At 40.3% G+C, this 21,064-nt stretch overlaps 2 protein-coding genes across 3 annotated transcripts; one reads left to right on the top strand and one right to left on the bottom strand.

Moving 5' to 3' along the window:
- The first annotated feature begins 1,551 nt into the window (after positions 1 to 1,551).
- LOC146524467 (spindle and centriole-associated protein 1-like) lies at positions 1,552 to 20,871 on the top strand. Of its 2 annotated transcripts, XR_014869315.1 has the most exons (7): positions 1,552 to 1,919; positions 1,985 to 2,877; positions 10,607 to 10,694; positions 10,760 to 11,652; positions 19,480 to 19,567; positions 19,633 to 20,525; positions 20,600 to 20,871. XR_014869315.1 is itself a non-coding variant. In XM_085132586.1 (4 exons), exons 2-4 carry the CDS (start codon positions 2,761 to 2,763, stop codon positions 11,095 to 11,097), a joined length of 543 nt encoding a protein of 180 aa, XP_084988712.1. In that variant the 5' UTR covers positions 1,552 to 1,919; positions 1,985 to 2,760; the 3' UTR covers positions 11,098 to 11,503. The 2 variants fall into 2 exon arrangements, 1 of the variants encoding a protein (XP_084988712.1); XM_085132586.1 differs by lacking the exons at positions 19,480 to 19,567; positions 19,633 to 20,525; positions 20,600 to 20,871 and having other exon boundaries at positions 10,760 to 11,503.
- LOC146524468 (uncharacterized) lies at positions 12,455 to 15,669 on the bottom strand. Its single transcript, XM_085132574.1, has one exon. It carries the CDS (start codon positions 15,415 to 15,417, stop codon positions 12,781 to 12,783), a length of 2,637 nt encoding a protein of 878 aa, XP_084988700.1. The 5' UTR covers positions 15,418 to 15,669; the 3' UTR covers positions 12,455 to 12,780.
- Positions 20,872 to 21,064: the final 193 nt, after the last annotated feature.

The raw sequence follows: 21,064 nt of genomic DNA, 5'->3' as shown, positions 1-21,064 counted from the left end.
TAAAACCTGGTGTCCTTCCCATATTTATCAAAACCAGGTCTCACAGTGTGGTGATAATAAATTCTGTAGAAAGTGAGTAGGCATTTAGGAAACAAATATAATTAAACTCTTTGTGATGTTTAATAGCCATAAAGTGAGAACAGCGGACACTGAAGAGAACGTTTTCTAATTTATTACCTTTAATTGGACCCCAGCAGAGGGCTGAAACATCAGGATAATTCAGGTGTGTTTAAATGAGCTGCGTGTTATCTCAGCAGGACTCTCGTCGAGCAAATTATGTTTTAAAAAGTGGCAGCACATCCTGCTCTGCCTGAATATTCTCCAGCACAGTAAATGTGTCTGTGTGAAGTGCGAAGGAGAAGCTCCATCACCGTTTGTTCCGAAATTAGCCACTCCACCTGCACCTGCTGGCTTGCACACCTCATTGCAATGCAGCGCTCAGGTTTGTTTGGTAGGCACTGAAAATATGTCACATCGTTCATTTATTCTCAACCTGTGCTGTGTTTGCGCTGCAGGTAATTAAGTCCTGGGTGTTTTATCACTGAGCCAAATTATCATACTGTTACACTCCTGTATCTTCTCCTGAGTGCTGGAGGGGAAAGCAAAACCTGACCATTACCATCTTTTGGGGAAACCTGCAGTCAGCTGAGACGGATGAGTGACGAAACGTTTCTCCCACTGAAAACGCTACGTCCAGATGAACAGAATTAACTTTTGGAGATTGACCATTACCAGTTTATCATATAGGCAGGAGACCTTTGGTCAAAGAAAATTATTAATCCATCTGTGTTCTGGGATATCCCACACTTCCATGTGCAAACATGGATAGCCTGAGGTTAAGAAAGGAGCAAGAAGGTGGTCCCATGATAGTGCAGTTTTTGTTATGGCCTGCAGGGGAGGCAATTTCCAGACAATTTTTTCTTACTGAGTTTCATTTAATACAACACTATGTGTCAGTTACTAATTGTGGCCCTCTTTATTTATTTAGGTAAAGCGGGCCATGCGTTACAGCATCGTTACCCTGCCTCTAACTTAGGAGTGTGCAGTCAAAATGTGGAAAGTGTTCAGTGTTATAAATATCTCCCTTTTGATTCAAGGCTGAATTTCAAAGTAAACACTGAAGCTGTGTGCAGAAAGGGGCTCCAGCGGCTCCTGTGTTTAAGAAGGCTTTTTTGTTTCCATGTTGATAAAACCATGATGGTTTTATTTCACCGTGCTTTTAATGAATCTGTTTTGTCCTTTTCCTTGGTGTTGTGGTTTGGATAGTTATCTGAAAAGAGCAGAAACTCTCTCAGATTGTTAAGTGGTCTAAAAGGCTGATTGGAGAACCACAGCTGAAATTTTCTGTACACCAGACAGTTACAGCGGTCAGCTGGTTTACTTTTTCTTGATGATCCTTCACGCAGTGTGAATCGTTTTCTTCCTCCCGGACAAAGGTTTCTGGTCCCAAACTGTAAAAACGACAAGATTTAAAAAGTCACATTTGTGGATTATATGATGGCCAAAATTAGTGTTAAGTTTTGTTGTCAGTATTTTTTGTTGTACTTTTTTGTTTTCTGTTGTTTCTTCAATTCATGAGAACAAATCTAACTACAGTTACATATTAAATACCTGAACCTTAAAATGTTCAAATCAAGGATTCCCAGCACTGTAGTTCCAAACCCAGCGTCCACATAGAAGTAATTGGCAAATTGAAAAAGAAGGTTGGTTGCAAAGTGGTTTGCAGAAGAAACGGCTTAAAAAACACAGCTGATATGAACTTTCTTTGAAATCGTTTATTATATATCTGGCATTAGAGGTGAACATGAACACTTATCTAATGTCATTTCAGCTCTCAATGCCACCGTGGCTGTTCAGAGAGGAAACATCAGTCCTGGTTTCTCAGGTTCTTAATCCTGATCCGCCTCAGAGCAAGTCAGGTAATATCTGCAAGGGATGGATTTTCTCCAAAATGAAATACTCTGTTTGAAGATGAGCTGAACAGACTGGATCGGTAATCACACCAGCAGAGCCAGGAAGTGTGTTTCCCAGGGTTCAGAGCTGGACGGCTCCCCTGTTGCCTCTCTCAGCGGGGATCAGTCCAGTCTGGGCCTGCTGCAGGCCATGTTGGGTCAGGTGGAGCTGGATTTGGTTGCACTGAGCCCTGTTACAGCACCAACATCTGCACAGAGTCCCAAAAAGCACAGGACACAAAGCCACACTGGATTTTCTTTGGCCTTGGTCTCTACACTGGGACGTTTGGTGCACATCCTTAAAAAGGTACTGCCGGATATCAAAAAAGGTTTTGTCACACAAGCTTTTGGAAATTATTATTCAAACTAAAGATAATCCATGCAGGCTTTACTCACATAAACAAAAAATAAGACTGTGTTACCATTGTCACTGCATCTTTTAGCTTATAGGATATAGGATACACTCATTTCTTATTAAATGTTGGTTTTATTTAAAAAGTCATGTCATTGATGGGGATGCAAGGAGACATGAATTCCAAGTTTGAAATCTTTAGATAGCAGCAAAAGCACATTTTAGAAATGCTTGATCTGTAAAATGTTTGTTACTATTACTGATTTAGCATCACTAATGCTGAAAGTCTCGTGTAAATATGCTGAAGCACAGTTCTTATCTTTTTCAGGGGTCTTCACATTTGTAAATAAATAGAATCAGTTTTTAAATTTTAGCGCAGGTTTGCTTTGATGCAAATATTTGCAGTCTGCTATATGTGTTTAAATCACTGTCTGCCTGTAATGTGTTAGAGGGAAGATGAAGGAGGCACAGGAGAGGAGAAAACTGGAGGAGGAGCTGAAAGAGCAGCAGAGGCTCATTGATGCTCTCACTGCTGAAACCATGACTCTGAGAGAGGAGGCTACAGCCCTGCAGGTGGGACTGGGCTTAGGTTATTGTTAGTCCAGCTATGCTGATAAATCATGAGTTGGTGACGATGTGCCTCTCAGGCAGGGTTACAGCAGTGGACGGCAGAGCTAAAACAGGGAGCTAAGAACTTCACTACTGTATGTTTTCAATGTTTTTGTCACTTTTTACGGAATCAAACTCAAAGTGAGCTTTAAACCCTGCATGGTCGTACTCTCTCCTGCACTCCATATTATCCTTTGTTGATCTACACACGTCTGTTGCTGCCACGGACGTCGCACGCTTGTACGTCATTGTCATGAGACACTCTCACGAAGAAAATGACGAGGATTAGTAACACAGTAATGTAGCCTGCTTACGGGAAAGTAACAGTAATCTAATGACCTTTTTTGCAATAGTAATCCCTTACTTTACTCGTTACTTGAAAAAAAGAAATCAGACTATGCGGTGTTGCCCATCTCTGGTCCACATACAGAAAGTATCATAGAAAGATTTAAGGTATCGTGCCACATTTGACCTCTGACCTCTTGTTCATGGTTAGGAAATTAAGAGTCAAAGTGAAAGACAAATTTGAAACTTTGTTACTTATTACCGTTGTTTGGAATAGATAGGAATATAGGGAATTATATATTTTTATTTAAAGACAGGACTCACATGTTTTCATTTCTAGTCTTTAAAACCTGTCTCTATCCATCTAGTATTCATTCTTTCTGGGAAACAAGTATGTATATTATGCACACACACAAACACACATGCAGCTATTACCTATTTCTTGTTTTTATACCTAAGATGAATTATTGTTGAATGAAGACATTTTTCAAACACATGTAAAATGTGGGCAATTGTGTTTATTGGGTAAAGGAAAAGGCAGAAGGGGGGGAAAGGGGGGATAGAAAGAAGGAAAGGGAGAGAGGAGAGAAAACCCCAACAATCCCCTCTGAGCAAGCACCAGGCGACAGTGGATAGGAAAAACTCATTTTAAAGTGAACCAAACCTAAAAGAGAAACCTATGGCAGAACCAGGCTCAGGAGGGGTCAGTCAACTGCCAGGACTGGTCGGGGGGTGAAAAAGGAAAAAGGAGGGAGGGGAAGGGGAAGGGGGGAAATGAAGATGGAATAGAGGTGGAGGAAGACGAGGTTACATCAGGTGAGAAGCAGCAGTGCCCCTCCTCCAGAACCAGTGGAAGCGTTTTTTCTTCATTTTCAGATACTCTTCCACGAGCACTTTTTTCTCAATGATGAGGGTTTTCAGCTCATCGATTGTTTCTGCGTTTTCTTTCTCAAGTTTGTTGCATCTTTTCACCATGTCTTCTAATTGTTCTTGTTTTTCTTTAAGCTTGTCTTTCAGTTCTTTAACTGTTGCCTCCTCTATTCGCTTTGCATTGTGCACATCTGTGTGCATGTCTTCCAGCTGATGGTTTCTCTTCTGGACTTTTTGAAGTCTACACTGCAGGTCTTTATGTGTTTTCTGTTGTTCTTGCTTTTGCGCCTGGATTTCAGTGTTTTTGTACTTCAAGGTCTTAGAAAGTTCCTCAAGTTCGGTGGTTTTTCTCAGCATCTCATTGATGCTACTCTACATCGCTGAGCATTGATTTTCCAGTTTCTTCTTTTCTCCTTCCAGTACAGTTGTTTTGTACTTTGTTTCGTTATACAATTCTTGGAGTGCTTGATTTTTCCTCTGGAGATTAAGTTTTTCTTCTTCCTGTTGTATTTTCTGTTGGTCTTTTTCTTGAAGCAGCTCTTTATTTCCGTGCGCTTTTTTATCAAGCCTGATTTGGAGTGATCTGTGTTTTTCCTCCATCTGGTCAAGCTTGGAGTCCATTTCCTTCTGTTTCAGTTCCATTTTCTTCTTGTCTTGAAGCAACTGTTGACTTTTGTGCAGAGTTTTGTCATGTTTCACCTGCAGAGCTTTGTATTTTTCCTCCATGGCTTGGAGTTTGCTCTGCAGGTCTCTCTGCTCTACGGGCTCTTGTTTCTTGTCTTGGTGGATCTCCTTATTTCTCTCCAGAGCTTCATCGAGTATTACTTGCAAGCCTTCATTTTGTTTCTCGATGTTCCTCAGCTTGCAATCCATTTCTTCCTGTTGTATTTTCTGTTGGTCTTTCTCGTGAAGCATCTCTTTATTTTTGAGGAGTGTTTCCTCAAGAGTTATTTGGAGCATTTTGCATTTTTCCTCCAAGACTTCAAACTTGCGGTCCGTTTCTTTCTCGAGCATTCCTTGTTGCTCTTTCTCTTGAATGAATTCTTTATTTCTGTGCACTTTTTTATCGAGCCTGACTTGAAGCAATCTGTGTTTTTCCTCCATCTCGTCAAGCTTGGAGTCCATTTCCTTCTGTTTCAGTTCCATTTTCTTCTTGTCTTGAAGCAACTGTTGACTTTTGTGCAGAGTTTTATCATGTTTCACCTGCAGAGCTTTGTATTTTTCCTCCATGGCTTGGAGTTTGCTCTGCAGGTCTCTCTGCTCTACGCGCTCTTGTTTCTTGTCTTGGAGGATCTCCTTATTTCTCTCCAGAGCTTCATCAAGCATCACTTGCAAGCCTTCATTTTGTTTCTCAATGTTCCTCAGCTTGCAATCCATTTCTTCCTTTTGTATTTTCTGTTGGTCTTTCTCGTGAAGAAACTCGTTGTTTCTCTCCAGAGCTTCATCAAGAATGACTTGCAAGTCTTCATTTTGTTTCTCGATGTTCCTCAGCTTGCAATCCATTTCTTCCTGATGTATTTTCTTTTGGTCTTTCTCGTGAAGCATCTCTTTATTTTTGAGCACTGTTTCCTCAAGAGTTATTTGCATCATTTTCAGTTTTTCCTCCAAGACTTCAAGCTCGGAGTCTGTTTCTGTCTCGAGCATTTCTTGTTGCTCTCTCTCTTGAATGATTTCTTTATTTCTGTGCACTTTTTTATCAAGCCTGACTTGAAGCAATCTGTGTTTTTCCTCCATCTCGTCAAGCTTGGAGTCCATTTCCTTCTGTTTCATTTCCATTTGCTTCTTGTCTTGAAGCAACTGTTGACTTTTGTGCAGAGTTTTATCATGTTTCACCTGCAGCGCTTTGTACTTTTCCTCCATGGCTTGGAGTTTGCTCTGCATGTCTCTCTGCTGTGTGGACTGTTGCTTCTCTTCTTGGTCGATTTCTTTCAGTTTTTCCAGAGCTTCGTCAAGCTTCTCTTGGAGCTCCTGATTCTTCTTGACCATGTTTTCCTGTTTTATGCTCTCTTTTTTCTCCTTTTGGAGCAGATCTTTAATTTTTTCCAGAGCTCCATCAAGCTTTTCTTGGAGCTCCTGATTTTTCTTGAGCATTTTATCCCCTTTAATGCTCTCTTTTTTCTCCTTTTGGAGCAGATCTTTAATTTTTTCCAGAGCCTCATCAAGCTTTTCTTGGAGCTCGTGATTCTTCTTATCTTGGAGAGCACATTGTTTCTCCTCAATAATACCTTCCCTTTCCTGAAGCTGGTAGGATAATTTTTCTAATTCAGCGCTCTTTCTCTCATTTTCTTCTGTCAGGATCTTAATCTTTTCTCTGTTCATGAGATTTTCATTCTCCATTTCTTCCAATCGCTTTTCCTCTAATTCTACCTGTTCATCCCAAGGAAGAGAGCTGATATAAGGGTCTAGGGACTCATACCATGGAATAGAGCTGGGGTCAGCTTCTTGTCTTTCTTGCTCTTTCTGAGACATGTTGCAGTCTGTATACCGTGAGTACGAAAAGGATCCAAATGTTTGAAAATGCTTTACTGGTGAACGTTTGAATGCTGCTAACACAAGTGCTGCAAATAACGGACTAAAATCAAAGCTTCAAAGGATCAAAGCTTCAGAAGCCTGTGACATCAGAATTCCATAAGCCAATGAGGTTGTCACATGACATTTTTGAATGAGGTCATGTTTTTGTATGAATTTTTTAAATAACATCAACATTCCGTAAGCCAATAAGGTTCTTACATGACTTTTGAATGAGGATAATTATTTTGTGTTAAAAACAGTGTAAAAAGTGTTATTGCAATAACATAAAAAGTGAGTAAAGAAAGTAAATAAAAGTACAGTTTTATTTATATTGCACCTTTCAAGACAAATTCATTGTGTCTGAGTTGTATTGGTAACTTGTTGAAGTGTTACTGGGTATCATAACTAGACAGTTTGCGCATACAGTGAGTGAAAGCATTGGGTGGACTGAATCAGGTTAAATTTAATCAATAGAACGGAGTGTTCTATCGATTGTATTGATCAGAGAGTTAGAACAACAACTAAAGGAAACTTTGATTAATCTGAAAGGAACTAATATAGGTTAACAGGTAGCTGATATAAATCAGGATTTAAAACCATTTTTGGTTTGTTTGTTTTTCTGTTTGACTCCTTGTTTTATTCAATATTGCAGTTTATATGATCGTATTATGGGTTTGTTAAACTGTGCCATGTGAAAATGCTGGGAAATGAAACATCACAAGTGGAAATCAATGAAAGTGGAAATTCAGAAGAAATTCTGTCCTTTTCCTCATTTATGCACATCATAGATAACTATGTAATGTGTCTGTTGCACACTTTGTATGTCAGGAATAACCATAAATGTGTTGTCTTACAAACGGCCGTATCAGGTCTTTGCATCCACAATAAGCGAGGATAACAGAACTCCTGGAAAGCAAAAGAAATCTGGTTCTTGTTTTTAAGACAGTCACCTTTAGTTTCACGCTGAGTGATGCTGGTTTGTTGCAGACAAACCTGATTATGTTTCCCACTGGGTTTTATACTTCAGAGGCAACACAGAGTAAAGAGAAGCATTGTTGTTTCAGTGTAACTTTAGTCTCAGTTTAGTTTTATCCCCTTGTAAATTTGATAAGAGCCAAATTGAGGAAACAAACTCAGTGTGTGGCCAGAAAATGCCATGGTGGCTTACAAACACATGTCAGAACAAAATATGAAGGATAAGACATCACACGTATAACGGAAAGAGACGCAGAAGAATTCATCTCTGAAATTTCTCCCTTTATTGAACTGGCATTTGCCCGAGACCACCGGAATTGGTGGGATGGACACAAAGAAAATCAGAGGTAGACAAAAATCCATCAGGAGGGATCAGGAGAGAACAACGGTCTGCCAAGCCATTCCCTGCTTCAGAGTTTTGTAATTTTGCACCTGCTGTCGCTTTAATATTAAACTAACGAGGTTGAAATAGACTCACAGTGGTTTCTGCTTCTTAATTAGACAGATTTATATCCCTTCATGTGCTTCTGTCTTCTGTGCTTCACTGTCTGTGATCATGCTCGAGCTCATCTTCAGTCAGTTATCTTCTGTTTGTTTCCTGCTTCCTTTTAAAGGTCAAGGATCCCACCTTGACCTTGCCACCTGCCTGCATGCTATGGACGCCCAGGTTTGCAAATACAATGTTGTATTTTCAAATTGATACCATAGATACATCTAGTACAAGTCTCGAAAAGTTTGCATCTTCGTGACCTTGACCTCGAGGTCTGATGCCAAGTCTTGTCACTTGAGACTGAGGTGATGCAGGATTTTGAAATTTATTCTATATGTGCAGCTACTAAGAGGCTGAAGGATAACACTGATATATTTATATTTTCATGGAGCTGCTCTCAAAGCTTTGTCATCTTACCTCAGTTCCTATAATTCAGTCCTGGTCCTGCATCACAGTGTGTGGTGTGGAATAAAACTGTGACAGTGTCAGAAATTTAGCTTGATCATCTGAGCGTAGCTGCTGCTGCTACTAGCCAGCAAACCGAAATGCAGCATGTAGTGATGCACTGACGCTGGCCCCTCTGTGAAAAACCGGCACACAACCAAACAAATTTGGACAGCAGAAGCCGGTGATGTGTGCTCTAACTTCTGACTGAAGCAAGGAGAACACTGGAAGGACAGACACAGCCAAAGATTTAGATTTCAGGTAGTAGGCATTTGGTACACTACATTCATAAAACCTGAGGTCCTTCCCATATTTATCAAATCCAGGTCTCACAGTGTGGTGATAATAAATTCTGTAGAAAGTGAGTAGGCATTTAGGAAACAAATATAATTAAACTATTTGTGATGTTTAATAGCCATAAAGTGAGAACAGCGGACACTGAAGAGAATGTTTTCTAATTTATTACCTTCAATTGGACCCCAGCAGAGGGCTGAAACATCAGGATAATTCAGCTGTGTTTAAATGAGCTGCGTGTTTGCTCAACAGAACTCTCGTCGAGCAAATTATGTTTTAAAAAGTGGCAGCACATCCTGCTCTGCCTGAATATTCTCCAGCAGAGTAAATGTGTCTGTGTGAAGTGCGAAGGAGAAGCTCCATCACTGTTTGTTCCGAAATTAGCCACTCCACCTGCACCTGCTGGCTTGCACACCTCATCGCAATGCAGCGCTCAGGTTTGTTTGGTAGGCACTGAAAATATGTCACATCGTTCATTTATTCTCAACCTGTGCTGTGTTTGCGCTGCAGGTAATTAAGTCCTGGGTGTTTTATCACTGAGCCAAATTATCATACTGTTACACTCCTGTATCTTCTCCTGAGTGCTGGAGGGGAAAGCAAAACCTGACCATTACCATCTTTTGGGGAAACCTGCAGTCAGCTAAGACGGATGAGTGACGAAGCGTTTCTCCCACTGAAAACGCTACGTCCAGATGAACAGAATTAACTTTTGGAGATTGACCATTACCAGTTTATCATATAGGCAGGAGACCTTTGGTCAAAGAAAATTATTAATCCATCTGTGTTCTGGGATATCCCACACTTCCATGTGCAAACATGGATAGCCTGAGGTTAAGAAAGGAGCAAGAAGGTGGTCCCATGATAGTGAAGTTTTTGTTATGGCCTGCAGGGGGAGGCAATTTCCAGACAATTTCTTACTGAGTTTCATTTAATACAACACTATGTGTCGGTTACTAATTGTGGCCCTCTTTATTTATTTAGGTAAAGCGGGCCATGCTTTACAGCATCGTTACCCTGCCTCTAACTTAGGAGTGTGCAGTCAAAATGTGGAAAGTGTTCAGTGTTATAAATATCTCCCTTTTGATTCAAAGCTGAATTTCAAAGCAAACACTAAAGCTGTGTGCAGAAAGGGGCTCCAGCGGCTCCTGTGTTTAAGAAGGCTTTTTTGTTTCCACGTTGATAAAACCATGATGGTTTTATTTCACCGTGCTTTTAATGAATCTGTTTTGTCCTTTTCCTTGGTGTTGTGGTTTGGATAGTTATCTGAAAAGAGCAGAAACCCTCTCAGATTGTTAAGTGGTCTAAAAGGCTGATTGGAGAACCACAGCTGAAATTTTCTGTAAACCAGACAGTTACAGCGGTCAGCTGGTTTAATTTTTCTTGATGATCCTTCACACAGTGTGAATCGTTTTCTTCCTCCCGGACAAAGGTTTCTGGTCCCAAACTGTAAAAACGACAAGATTTAAAAAGTCACATTTGTGGATTATATGATGGCCAAAATTAGTGTTAAGTTTTGTTGTCAGTATTTTTTGCTGTACTTTTTTGTTTTCTGTTGTTTCTTCAATTCCTGAGAACAAATCTATCTACAGTTACATATTAAATACCTGAACCTTAAAATATTCAAATCAAGGATTCCCAGCACTGTAGTTCCAAACCCAGCGTCCACATAGAAGTAATTGGCAAATTGAAAAAGAAGGTTGGTTGCAAAGTGGTTTGCAGAAGAAACGGCTTAAAAAACACAGCTGATGTGAACTTTCTTTGAAATCGTTTATTATATATCTGGCATTAGAGGTGAACATAAACACTTATCTAATGTCATTTCAGCTCTCAATGCCACCGTGGCTGTTCAGAGAGGAAACATCAGTCCTGGTTTCTCAGGTTCTTAATCCTGATCCGCCTCAGAGCAAGTCAGGTAATATCTGCAAGGGATGGATTTTCTCCAAAATGAAATACTCTGTTTGAAGATGAGCTGAACAGACTGGATCGGTAATCACACCAGCAGAGCCAGGAAGTGTGTTTCCCAGGGTTCAGAGCTGGACGGCTCCCCTGTTGCCTCTCTCAGCGGGGATCAGTCCAGTCTGGGCCTGCTGCAGGCCATGTTGGGTCAGGTGGAGCTGGATTTGGTTGCACTGAGCCCTGTTACAGCACCAACATCTGCACAGAGTCCCAAAAAGCACAGGACACAAAGCCACACTGGATTTTCTTTGGCCTTGGTCTCTACACTGGGACGTTTGGTGCACATCCTTAAAAAGGTACTGCCGGATATCAAAAAAGGTTTTGTCACACAAGCTTTTGGAAATTATTATTCAAACTAAAGATAATCCATGCAGGCTTTACTCACATAAACAAAAAATAAGACTGTGTTACCATTGTCACTGCATCTTTTAGCTTATAGGATATAGGATACACTCATTTCTTATTAAATGTTGGTTTTATTTAAAAAGTCATGTCATTGATGGGGATGCAAGGAGACATGAATTCCAAGTTTGAAATCTTTAGATAGCAGCAAAAGCACATTTTAGAAATGCTTGATCTGTAAAATGTTTGTTACTATTACTGATTTAGCATCACTAATGCTGAAAGTCTCATGTAAATATGCTGAAGCACAGTTCTTATCTTTTTCAGGGGTCTTCACATTTGTAAATAAATAGAATCAGTTTTTAAATTTTAGCGCAGGTTTGCTTTGATGCAAATATTTGCAGTCTGCTATATGTGTTTAAATCACTGTCTGCCTGTAATGTGTTAGAGGGAAGATGAAGGAGGCACAGGAGAGGAGAAAACTGGAGGAGGAGCTGAAAGAGCAGCAGAGGCTCATTGATGCTCTCACTGCTGAAACCATGACTCTGAGAGAGGAGGCTACAGCCCTGCAGGTGGGACTGGGCTTAGGTTATTGTTAGTCCAGCTATGCTGATAAATCATGAGTTGGTGACGATGTGCCTCTCAGGCAGGGTTACAGCAGCGGACGGCAGAGCTAAAACAGGGAGCTAAGAACTTCACTACTGTATGTTTTCAATGTTTTTGTCACTTTTTACGGAATCAAACTCAAAGTGAGCTTTAAACCCTGCATGGTCGTACTCTCTCCTGCACTCCATATTATCCTTTGTTGATCTACACACGTCTGTTGCTGCCACGGACGTCGCACGCTCGTACGTCATTGTCATGAGACACTCTCACGAAGAAAATGACGAGGATTAGTAACACAGTAATGTAGCCTGCTTACGGGAAAGTAACAGTAATCTGATGATCTTTTTTGCAATAGTAATCTTTTACTTTACTCGTTACTTGAAAAAAGAAATCAGACTATGCGGTGTTGCCCATCTCTGGTCCACATACAGAAAGTATCATAGAAAGATTTAAGGTATCGTGCCACATTTGACCTCTGAACTCTTGTTCATGGTTAGTAAATTAAGAGTCAAAGTGAAAGACAAATTTGAAACTTTGTTACTTATTACCGTTGTTTGGAATAGATAGGAATATAGGGAATTATATATTTTTATTTAAAGACAGGACTCACATGTTTTCATTTCTAGTCTTTAAAACCTGTCTCTATCCATCTAGTATTCATTCTTTCTGGGAAACAAGTATGTATATTATGCACACACACAAACACACATGCAGCTATTACCTATTTCTTGTTTTTATACCTAAGATGAATTATTGTTTGAATGAAGACATTTTTCAAACACATGTAAAATGTGGGCAATTGTGTTTATTGGGTAAAGGAAAAGGCAGAAGGGGGGGAAAGGGGGGATAGAAAGAAGGAAAGAGAGAGAGGAGAGAAAACCCCAACAATCCCCTCTGAGCAAGCACCAGGCGACAGTGGATAGGAAAAACTCCTTTTAAAGTGAACCAAACCTAAAAGAGAAACCTATGGCAGAACCAGGCTCAGGAGGGGTCAGTCAACTGCCGGGACTGGTCGGGGGGTGAAAAAGGAAAAAGGAGGGAGGGGAAGGGGAAGGGGGGAAATGAAGATGGAATAGAGGTGGAGGAAGACGAGGTTACATCAGGTGAGAAGCAGCAGTGCCCCTCCTCCAGAACCAGTGGAAGCGTTTTTTCTTCATTTTCAGATACTCTTCCACGAGCACTTTTTTCTCAATGATGAGGGTTTTCAGCTCATCGATTGTTTCTGCGTTTGCTTTCTCAAGTTTGTTGCATCTGTTCACCATGTCTTCTAATTGTTCTTGTTTTTCTTTAAGCTTGTCTTTCAGTTCTTTAACTGTTGCCTCCTCTATTCGCTTTGCATTGTGCACATCTGTGTGCATGTCTTCCAGCTGCTGGTTTCTCTTCTGGATTTTTTGAAGTCTATCCTGCAGGTCTTTATGTGTTTTTTGTTGTTCTTGCTTTTGCGCCTGGATTTCAGTGTTTTTGTGCTTCAAGGTCTTAGAAAGTTCCTCAAGTTCGGTGGTTTTTCTCAGCATCTCATTGATGCTACTCTGCATCACTGAGCATTGATTTTCCAGTTTCTTCTTTTCTCCTTCCAGTACAGTTGTTTTGTACTTTGTTTCGTTATACAATTCTTGGAGTGCTTGATTTTTCCTCTGGAGATTAAGTTTTTCTGCTTCCTGTTGTATTTTCTGTTGGTCTTTTTCTTGAAGCAGCTCTTTATTTCCGTGCGCTTTTTTATCAAGCCTGATTTGGAGCGATCTGTGTTTTTCCTCCATCTGGTCAAGCTTGGAGTCCATTTCCTTCTGTTTCATTTCCATTTTCTTCTTGTCTTGAAGCAACTGTTGACTTTTGTGCAGAGTTTTGTCATGCTTCACCTGCAGAGCTTTGTATTTTTCCTCCATGGCTTGGAGTTTGCTCTGCATGTCTCTCTGCTCTACGGGCTCTTGTTTCTTATCTTGGTGGATCTCCTTATTTCTCTCCAGAGCTTCATCGAGTATTACTTGCAAGCCTTCATTTTGTTTCTCGATGTTCCTCAGCTTGCAATCCATTTCTTCCTGTTGTATTTTCTGTTGGTCTTTCTCGTGAAGCATCTCTTTATTTTTGAGGAGTGTTTCCTCAAGAGTTATTTGGAGCATTTTGCATTTTTCCTCCAAGACTTCAAACTTGCGGTCCGTTTCTTTCTCGAGCATTCCTTGTTGCTCTCTCTCTTGAATGAACTCTTTATTTCTGTGCACTTTTTTATCGAGCCTGACTTGAAGCAATCTGTGTTTTTCCTCCATCTGGTCAAGCTTGGAGTCCATTTCCTTCTGTTTCATTTCCATTTTCTTCTTGTCTTGAAGCAACTGTTGACTTTTGTGCAGAGTTTTATCATGTTTCACCTGCAGAGCTTTGTATTTTTCCTCCATGGCTTGGAGTTTGCTCTGCAGGTCTCTCTGCTCTACGCGCTCTTGTTTCTTGTCTTGGAGGATCTCCTTATTCCTCTCCAGAGCTTCATCAAGCATCACTTGCAAGCCTTCATTTTGTTTCTCGATGTTCCTCAGCTTGTAATCCATTTCTTCCTGTTGTATTTTCTGTTGGTCTTTCTCGTGAAGAAACTCGTTGTTTCTCTCCAGAGCTTCATCAAGCATCACTTGCAAGCCTTCATTTTGTTTCTCGATGTTCCTCAGCTTGCAATCCATTTCTTCCTGATGTATTTTCTTTTGGTCTTTCTCGTGAAGCATCTCTTTATTTTTGAGCACTGTTTCCTCAAGAGTTATTTGCATCATTTTCAGTTTTTCCTCCAAGACTTCAAGCTCGGAGTCTGTTTCTTTCTCGAGAATTTCTTGTTGCTCTCTCTCTTGAATGATTTCTTTATTTCTGTGCACTGTTTTCTCAAGCTTGATTTGGAGCAATCTGTGTTTTTCCTCCATCTCGTCAAGCTTGGAGTCCATTTCTTTCTGTTTCATTTCCATTTGCTTCTTGTCTTGAAGCAACTGTTGACTTTTGTGCAGAGTTTTATCATGTTTCACCTGCAGCGCTTTGTACTTTTCCTCCATGGCTTGGAGTTTGCTCTGCATGTCTCTCTGCTGTGTGGACTGTTGCTTCTCTTCTTGGTGAATTTCTTTCAGTTTTTCCAGAGCATCGTCAAGCTTCTCTTGGAGCTCCTGATTCTTCTTGACCATGTTTTCCTGTTTTATGCTCTCTTTTTTCTCCTTTTGGAGCAGATCTTTATTTTTTTCCAGAGCTCCATCAAGCTTTTCTTGGAGCCCTTGATTTTTCTTGAGCATTTTATCCCCTTTAATGCTCTCTTTTTTCTCCTTTTGGAGCAGATCTTTAATTTTTTCCAGAGCTCCATCAAGCTTTTCTTGGAGCTCCTGATTTTTCTTGAGCATTTTATCCCCTTTAATGCTCTCTTTTTTCTCCTTTTGGAGCAGATCTTTAATTTTTTCCAGAGCTTCATCAAGCTTTTCTTGGAGCTCGTGATTCTTCTTATCTTGGAGAGCACATTGTTTCTCCTCAATGATTCCTTCCCTTTCCTGAAGCTGGTAGGATAATTTTTCTAATTCAGCGCTCTTTCTCTCGTTTTCTTCTGTCAGGATCTTAATCTTTTCTCTGTTCATGAGATTTTCATTCTCCATTTCTTCCAATCGCGTTTCCTCTAATTCTACCTGTTCATCCCAAGGAAGAGAGCTGATATAAGGGTCTAGGGACTCATACCATGGAATAGAGCTGGGGTCAGCTTCTTGTCTTTCTTGCTCTTTCTGAGACATGTTGCAGTCTGTATACCGTGAGTACGAAAAGGATCCAAATGTTTGAAAATGCTTTACTGGTGAACGTTTGAATGCTGCTAACACAAGTGCTGCAAATAACGGACTAAAATCAAAGCTTCAAAGGATCAAAGCCCTAGAAGCCTGTGACATCAGAATTCCATAAGCCAATGAGGTTGTCACATGACATTTTTGAATGAGGTCATGTTTTTGTATGAATTTTTTAAATAACATCAACATTCCGTAAGCTAATGAGGTTCTTACATGACTTTTGAATGAGGATAATTCTTTTGTGTTAAAAACAGTGTAAAAAGTGTTATTGCAATAACATAAAAAGTGAGTAAAGAAAGTAAATAAAAGTACATTTTTATTTATATAGCACCTTTCAAGACAAATTCATTGTGTCTGAGTTGTATTGGTAACTCGTTGAAGTGTTACTGGGTATCATAACTAGACAGTTTGCGCATACAGTGAGTGAAAGCATTGGGTGGACTGAATCAGGTTAAATTTAATCAATAGAACGGAGTGGAGTTCTATCGATTGTATTGATCAGAGAGTTAGAAGAACAACTAAAGGAAACTTTGATTAATCTGAAAGGAACTAATATAGGTTAACAGGTAGCTGATACAAATCAGGATTTAAAACCATTTTTGGTTTGTTTGTTTTTCTGTTTGACTCCTTGTTTTATTCAATATTGCAGTTTATATGATCGTATTATGGGTTTGTTAAATTGTGCCATGTGAAAATGCTGGGAAATGAAACATCACAGGTGGAAATCAATGAAAGTGGAAATTCAGAAGAAATTCTGTCCTTTTCCTCATTTATGCACATCATAGATAACTATGTAATGTGTCTGTTGCACACTTTGTATGTCAGGAATAACCATAAATGTGTTGTCTTACAAACAACTGTATCAGGTCTTTGCATCCACAATAAGCGAGGATAACAGAACTCCTGGAAAGCAAAAGAAATCTGGTTCTTGTTTTTAAGACAGTCACCTTTAGTTTCACGCTGAGTGATGCTGGTTTGTTGCAGACAAACCTGATTATGTTTCCCACTGGGTTTTATACTTCAGAGGCAACACAGAGTAAAGAGAAGCATTGTTGTTTCAGTGTAACTTTAGTCTCAGTTTAGTTTTATCCCCTTGTAAGTTTGATAAGAGCCAAATTGAGGAAACAAACTCAGTGTGTGGCCAGAAAATGCCATGGTGGCTTACAAACACATGTCAGAACAAAATATGAAGGATAAGACATCACACGTATAACGGAAAGAGACGCAGAAGAATTCATCTCTGAAATTTCTCCCTTTATTGAACTGGCATTTGCCCGAGACCACCGGAATTGGTGGGATGGACACAAAGAAAATCAGAGGTAGACAAAAATCCGTCAGGAGAGAACAACGGTCTGCCAAGCCATTCTCTGCTTCAGAGTTTTGTAATTTTGCACCTGCTGTCGCTTTAATATTAAACTAACGAGGTTGAAATAGACTCACAGTGGTTTCTGCTTCTTAATTAGACAGATTTATATCCCTTCACGTGCTTCTGTCTTCTGTGCTTCACTGTCTGTGATCATGCTCGAGCTCATCTTCAGTCAGTTATCTTCTGTTTGTTTCCTGCTTCCTTTTAAAGGTCAAGGATCCCACCTTGACCTTGCCACCTGCCTGCATGCTATGGACGCCCAGGTTTGCAAATACAATGTTGTATTTTCAAATTGATACCATAGATACATCTAGTACAAGTCTCGAAAAGTTTGCATCTTCGTGACCTTGACCTCGAGGTCTGATGCCAAGTCTTGTCACTTGAGACTGAGGTGATGCAGGATTTTGAAATTTATTCTATATGTGCAGCTACTAAGAGGCTGAAGGATAACACTGATATATTTATATTTTCATGGAGCTGCTCTCAAAGCTTTGTCATCTCACCTCAGTTCCTATAATTCAGTCCTGGTCCTGCATCACAGTGTGTGGTGTGGAATAAAACTGTGACAGTGTCAGAAATTTAGCTTGATCATCTGAGCGTAGCTGCTGCTGCTACTAGCCAGCAAACCGAAATGCAGCATGTAGTGATGCACTGACGCTGGCCCCTCTGTGAAAAACCGGCACACAACCAAACAAATTTGGACAGCAGAAGCCGGTGATGTGTGCTCTAACTTCTGACTGAAGCAAGGAGAACACTGGAAGGACAGACACAGCCAAAGATTTAGATTTCAGGTAGTAGGCATTTGGTACACTACATTCATAAAACCTGAGGTCCTTCCCATATTTATCAAATCCAGGTCTCACAGTGTGGTGATAATAAATTCTGTAGAAAGTGAGTAGGCATTTAGGAAACAAATATAATTAAACTATTTGTGATGTTTAATAGCCATAAAGTGAGAACAGCGGACACTGAAGAGAATGTTTTCTAATTTATTACCTTCAATTGGACCCCAGCAGAGGGCTGAAACATCAGGATAATTCAGCTGTGTTTAAATGAGCTGCGTGTTTGCTCAACAGAACTCTCGTCGAGCAAATTATGTTTTAAAAAGTGGCAGCACATCCTGCTCTGCCTGAATATTCTCCAGCAGAGTAAATGTGTCTGTGTGAAGTGCGAAGGAGAAGCTCCATCACTGTTTGTTCCGAAATTAGCCACTCCACCTGCACCTGCTGGCTTGCACACCTCATCGCAATGCAGCGCTCAGGTTTGTTTGGTAGGCACTGAAAATATGTCACATCGTTCATTTATTCTCAACCTGTGCTGTGTTTGCGCTGCAGGTAATTAAGTCCTGGGTGTTTTATCACTGAGCCAAATTATCATACTGTTACACTCCTGTATCTTCTCCTGAGTGGTGGAGGGGAAAGCAAAACCTGACCATTACCATCTTTTGGGGAAACCTGCAGTCAGCTAAGACGGATGAGTGACGAAGCGTTTCTCCCACTGAAAACGCTACGTCCAGATGAACAGAATTAACTTTTGGAGATTGACCATTACCAGTTTATCATATAGGCAGGAGACCTTTGGTCAAAGAAAATTATTAATCCATCTGTGTTCTGGGATATCCCACACTTCCATGTGCAAACATGGATAGCCTGAGGTTAAGAAAGGAGCAAGAAGGTGGTCCCATGATAGTGAAGTTTTTGTTATGGCCTGCAGGGGGAGGCAATTTCCAGACAATTTCTTACTGAGTTTCATTTAATACAACACTATGTGTCGGTTACTAATTGTGGCCCTCTTTATTTATTTAGGTAAAGCGGGCCATGCTTTACAGCATCGTTACCCTGCCTCTAACTTAGGAGTGTGCAGTCAAAATGTGGAAAGTGTTCAGTGTTATAAATATCTCCCTTTTGATTCAAAGCTGAATTTCAAAGCAAACACTAAAGCTGTGTGCAGAAAGGGGCTCCAGCGGCTCCTGTGTTTAAGAAGGCTTTTTTGTTTCCACGTTGATAAAACCATGATGGTTTTATTTCACCGTGCTTTTAATGAATCTGTTTTGTCCTTTTCCTTGGTGTTGTGGTTTGGATAGTTATCTGAAAAGAGCAGAAACCCTCTCAGATTGTTAAGTGGTCTAAAAGGCTGATTGGAGAACCACAGCTGAAATTTTCTGTAAACCAGACAGTTACAGCGGTCAGCTGGTTTAATTTTTCTTGATGATCCTTCACACAGTGTGAATCGTTTTCTTCCTCCCGGACAAAGGTTTCTGGTCCCAAACTGTAAAAACGACAAGATTTAAAAAGTCACATTTGTGGATTATATGATGGCCAAAATTAGTGTTAAGTTTTGTTGTCAGTATTTTTTGCTGTACTTTTTTGTTTTCTGTTGTTTCTTCAATTCCTGAGAACAAATCTAACTACAGTTACATATTAAATACCTGAACCTTAAAATGTTCAAATCAAGGATTCCCAGCACTGTAGTTCCAAACCCAGCGTCCACATAGAAGTAATTGGCAAATTGAAAAAGAAGGTTGGTTGCAAAGTGGTTTGCAGAAGAAACGGCTTAAAAAACACAGCTGATGTGAACTTTCTTTGAAATCGTTTATTATATATCTGGCATTAGAGGTGAACATAAACACTTATCTAATGTCATTTCAGCTCTCAATGCCACCGTGGCTGTTCAGAGAGGAAACATCAGTCCTGGTTTCTCAGGTTCTTAATCCTGATCCGCCTCAGAGCAAGTCAGGTAATATCTGCAAGGGATGGATTTTCTCCAAAATGAAATATTCTGTTTGAAGATGAGCTGAACAGACTGGATCGGTAATCACACCAGCAGAGCCAGGAAGTGTGTTTCCCAGGGTTCAGAGCTGGACGGCTCCCCTGTTGCCTCTCTCAGCGGGGATCAGTCCAGTCTGGGCCTGCTGCAGGCCATGTTGGGTCAGGTGGAGCTGGATTTGGTTGCACTGAGCCCTGTTACAGCGCCAACATCTGCACAGAGTCCCAAAAAGCACAGGACACAAAGCCACACTGGATTTTCTTTGGCCTTGGTCTCTACACTGGGACGTTTGGTGCACATCCTTAAAAAGGTACTGCCGGATATCAAAAAAGGTTTTGTCACACAAGCTTTTGGAAATTATTATTCAAACTAAAGATAATCCATGCAGGCTTTACTCACATAAACAAAAAATAAGACTGTGTTACCATTGTCACTGCATCTTTTAGCTTATAGGATATAGGATACACTCATTTCTTATTAAATGTTGGTTTTATTTAAAAAGTCATGTCATTGATGGGGATGCAAGGAGACATGAATTCCAAGTTTGAAATCTTTAGATAGCAGCAAAAGCACATTTTAGAAATGCTTGATCTGTAAAATGTTTGTTACTATTACTGATTTAGCATCACTAATGCTGAAAGTCTCATGTAAATATGCTGAAGCACAGTTCTTATCTTTTTCAGGGGTCTTCACATTTGTAAATAAATGGAATCAGTTTTTAAATTTTAGCGCAGGTTTGCTTTGATGCAAATATTTGCAGTCTGCTATATGTGTTTAAATCACTGTCTGCCTGTAATGTGTTAGAGGGAAGATGAAGGAGGCACAGGAGAGGAGAAAACTGGAGGAGGAGCTGAAAGAGCAGCAGAGGCTCATTGATGCTCTCACTGCTGAAACCATGACTCTGAGAGAGGAGGCTACAGCCCTGCAGGTGGGACTGGGCTTAGGTTATTGTTAGTCCAGCTATGCTGATAAATCATGAGTTGGTGACGATGTGCCTCTCAGGCAGGGTTACAGCAGCGGACGGCAGAGCTAAAACAGGGAGCTAAGAACTTCACTACTGTATGTTTTCAATGTTTTTGTCACTTTTTACGGAATCAAACTCAAAGTGAGCTTTAAACCCTGCATGGTCGTACTCTCTCCTGCACTCCATATTATCCTTTGTTGATCTACACACGTCTGTTGCTGCCACGGACGTCGCACGCTCGTACGTCATTGTCATGAGACACTCTCACGAAGAAAATGACGAGGATTAGTAACACAGTAATGTAGCCTGCTTACGGGAAAGTAACAGTAATCTGATGATCTTTTTTGCAATAGTAATCTTTACTTTACTCGTTACTTGAAAAAAGAAATCAGACTATGCGGTGTTGCCCATCTCTGGTCCACATACAGAAAGTATCATAGAAAGATTTAAGGTATCGTGCCACATTTGACCTCTGAACTCTTGTTCATGGTTAGTAAATTAAG

The sequence above is a fragment of the Neolamprologus multifasciatus genome, chromosome 2 (assembly GCF_963576455.1).
Source record: "Neolamprologus multifasciatus chromosome 2, fNeoMul1.2, whole genome shotgun sequence".
Taxonomy (NCBI): domain Eukaryota; kingdom Metazoa; phylum Chordata; class Actinopteri; order Cichliformes; family Cichlidae; genus Neolamprologus; species Neolamprologus multifasciatus.
The sequence above is the reverse complement of the archived record's forward strand: the minus strand, read 5'-3'. Positions and strand labels throughout refer to the sequence as shown.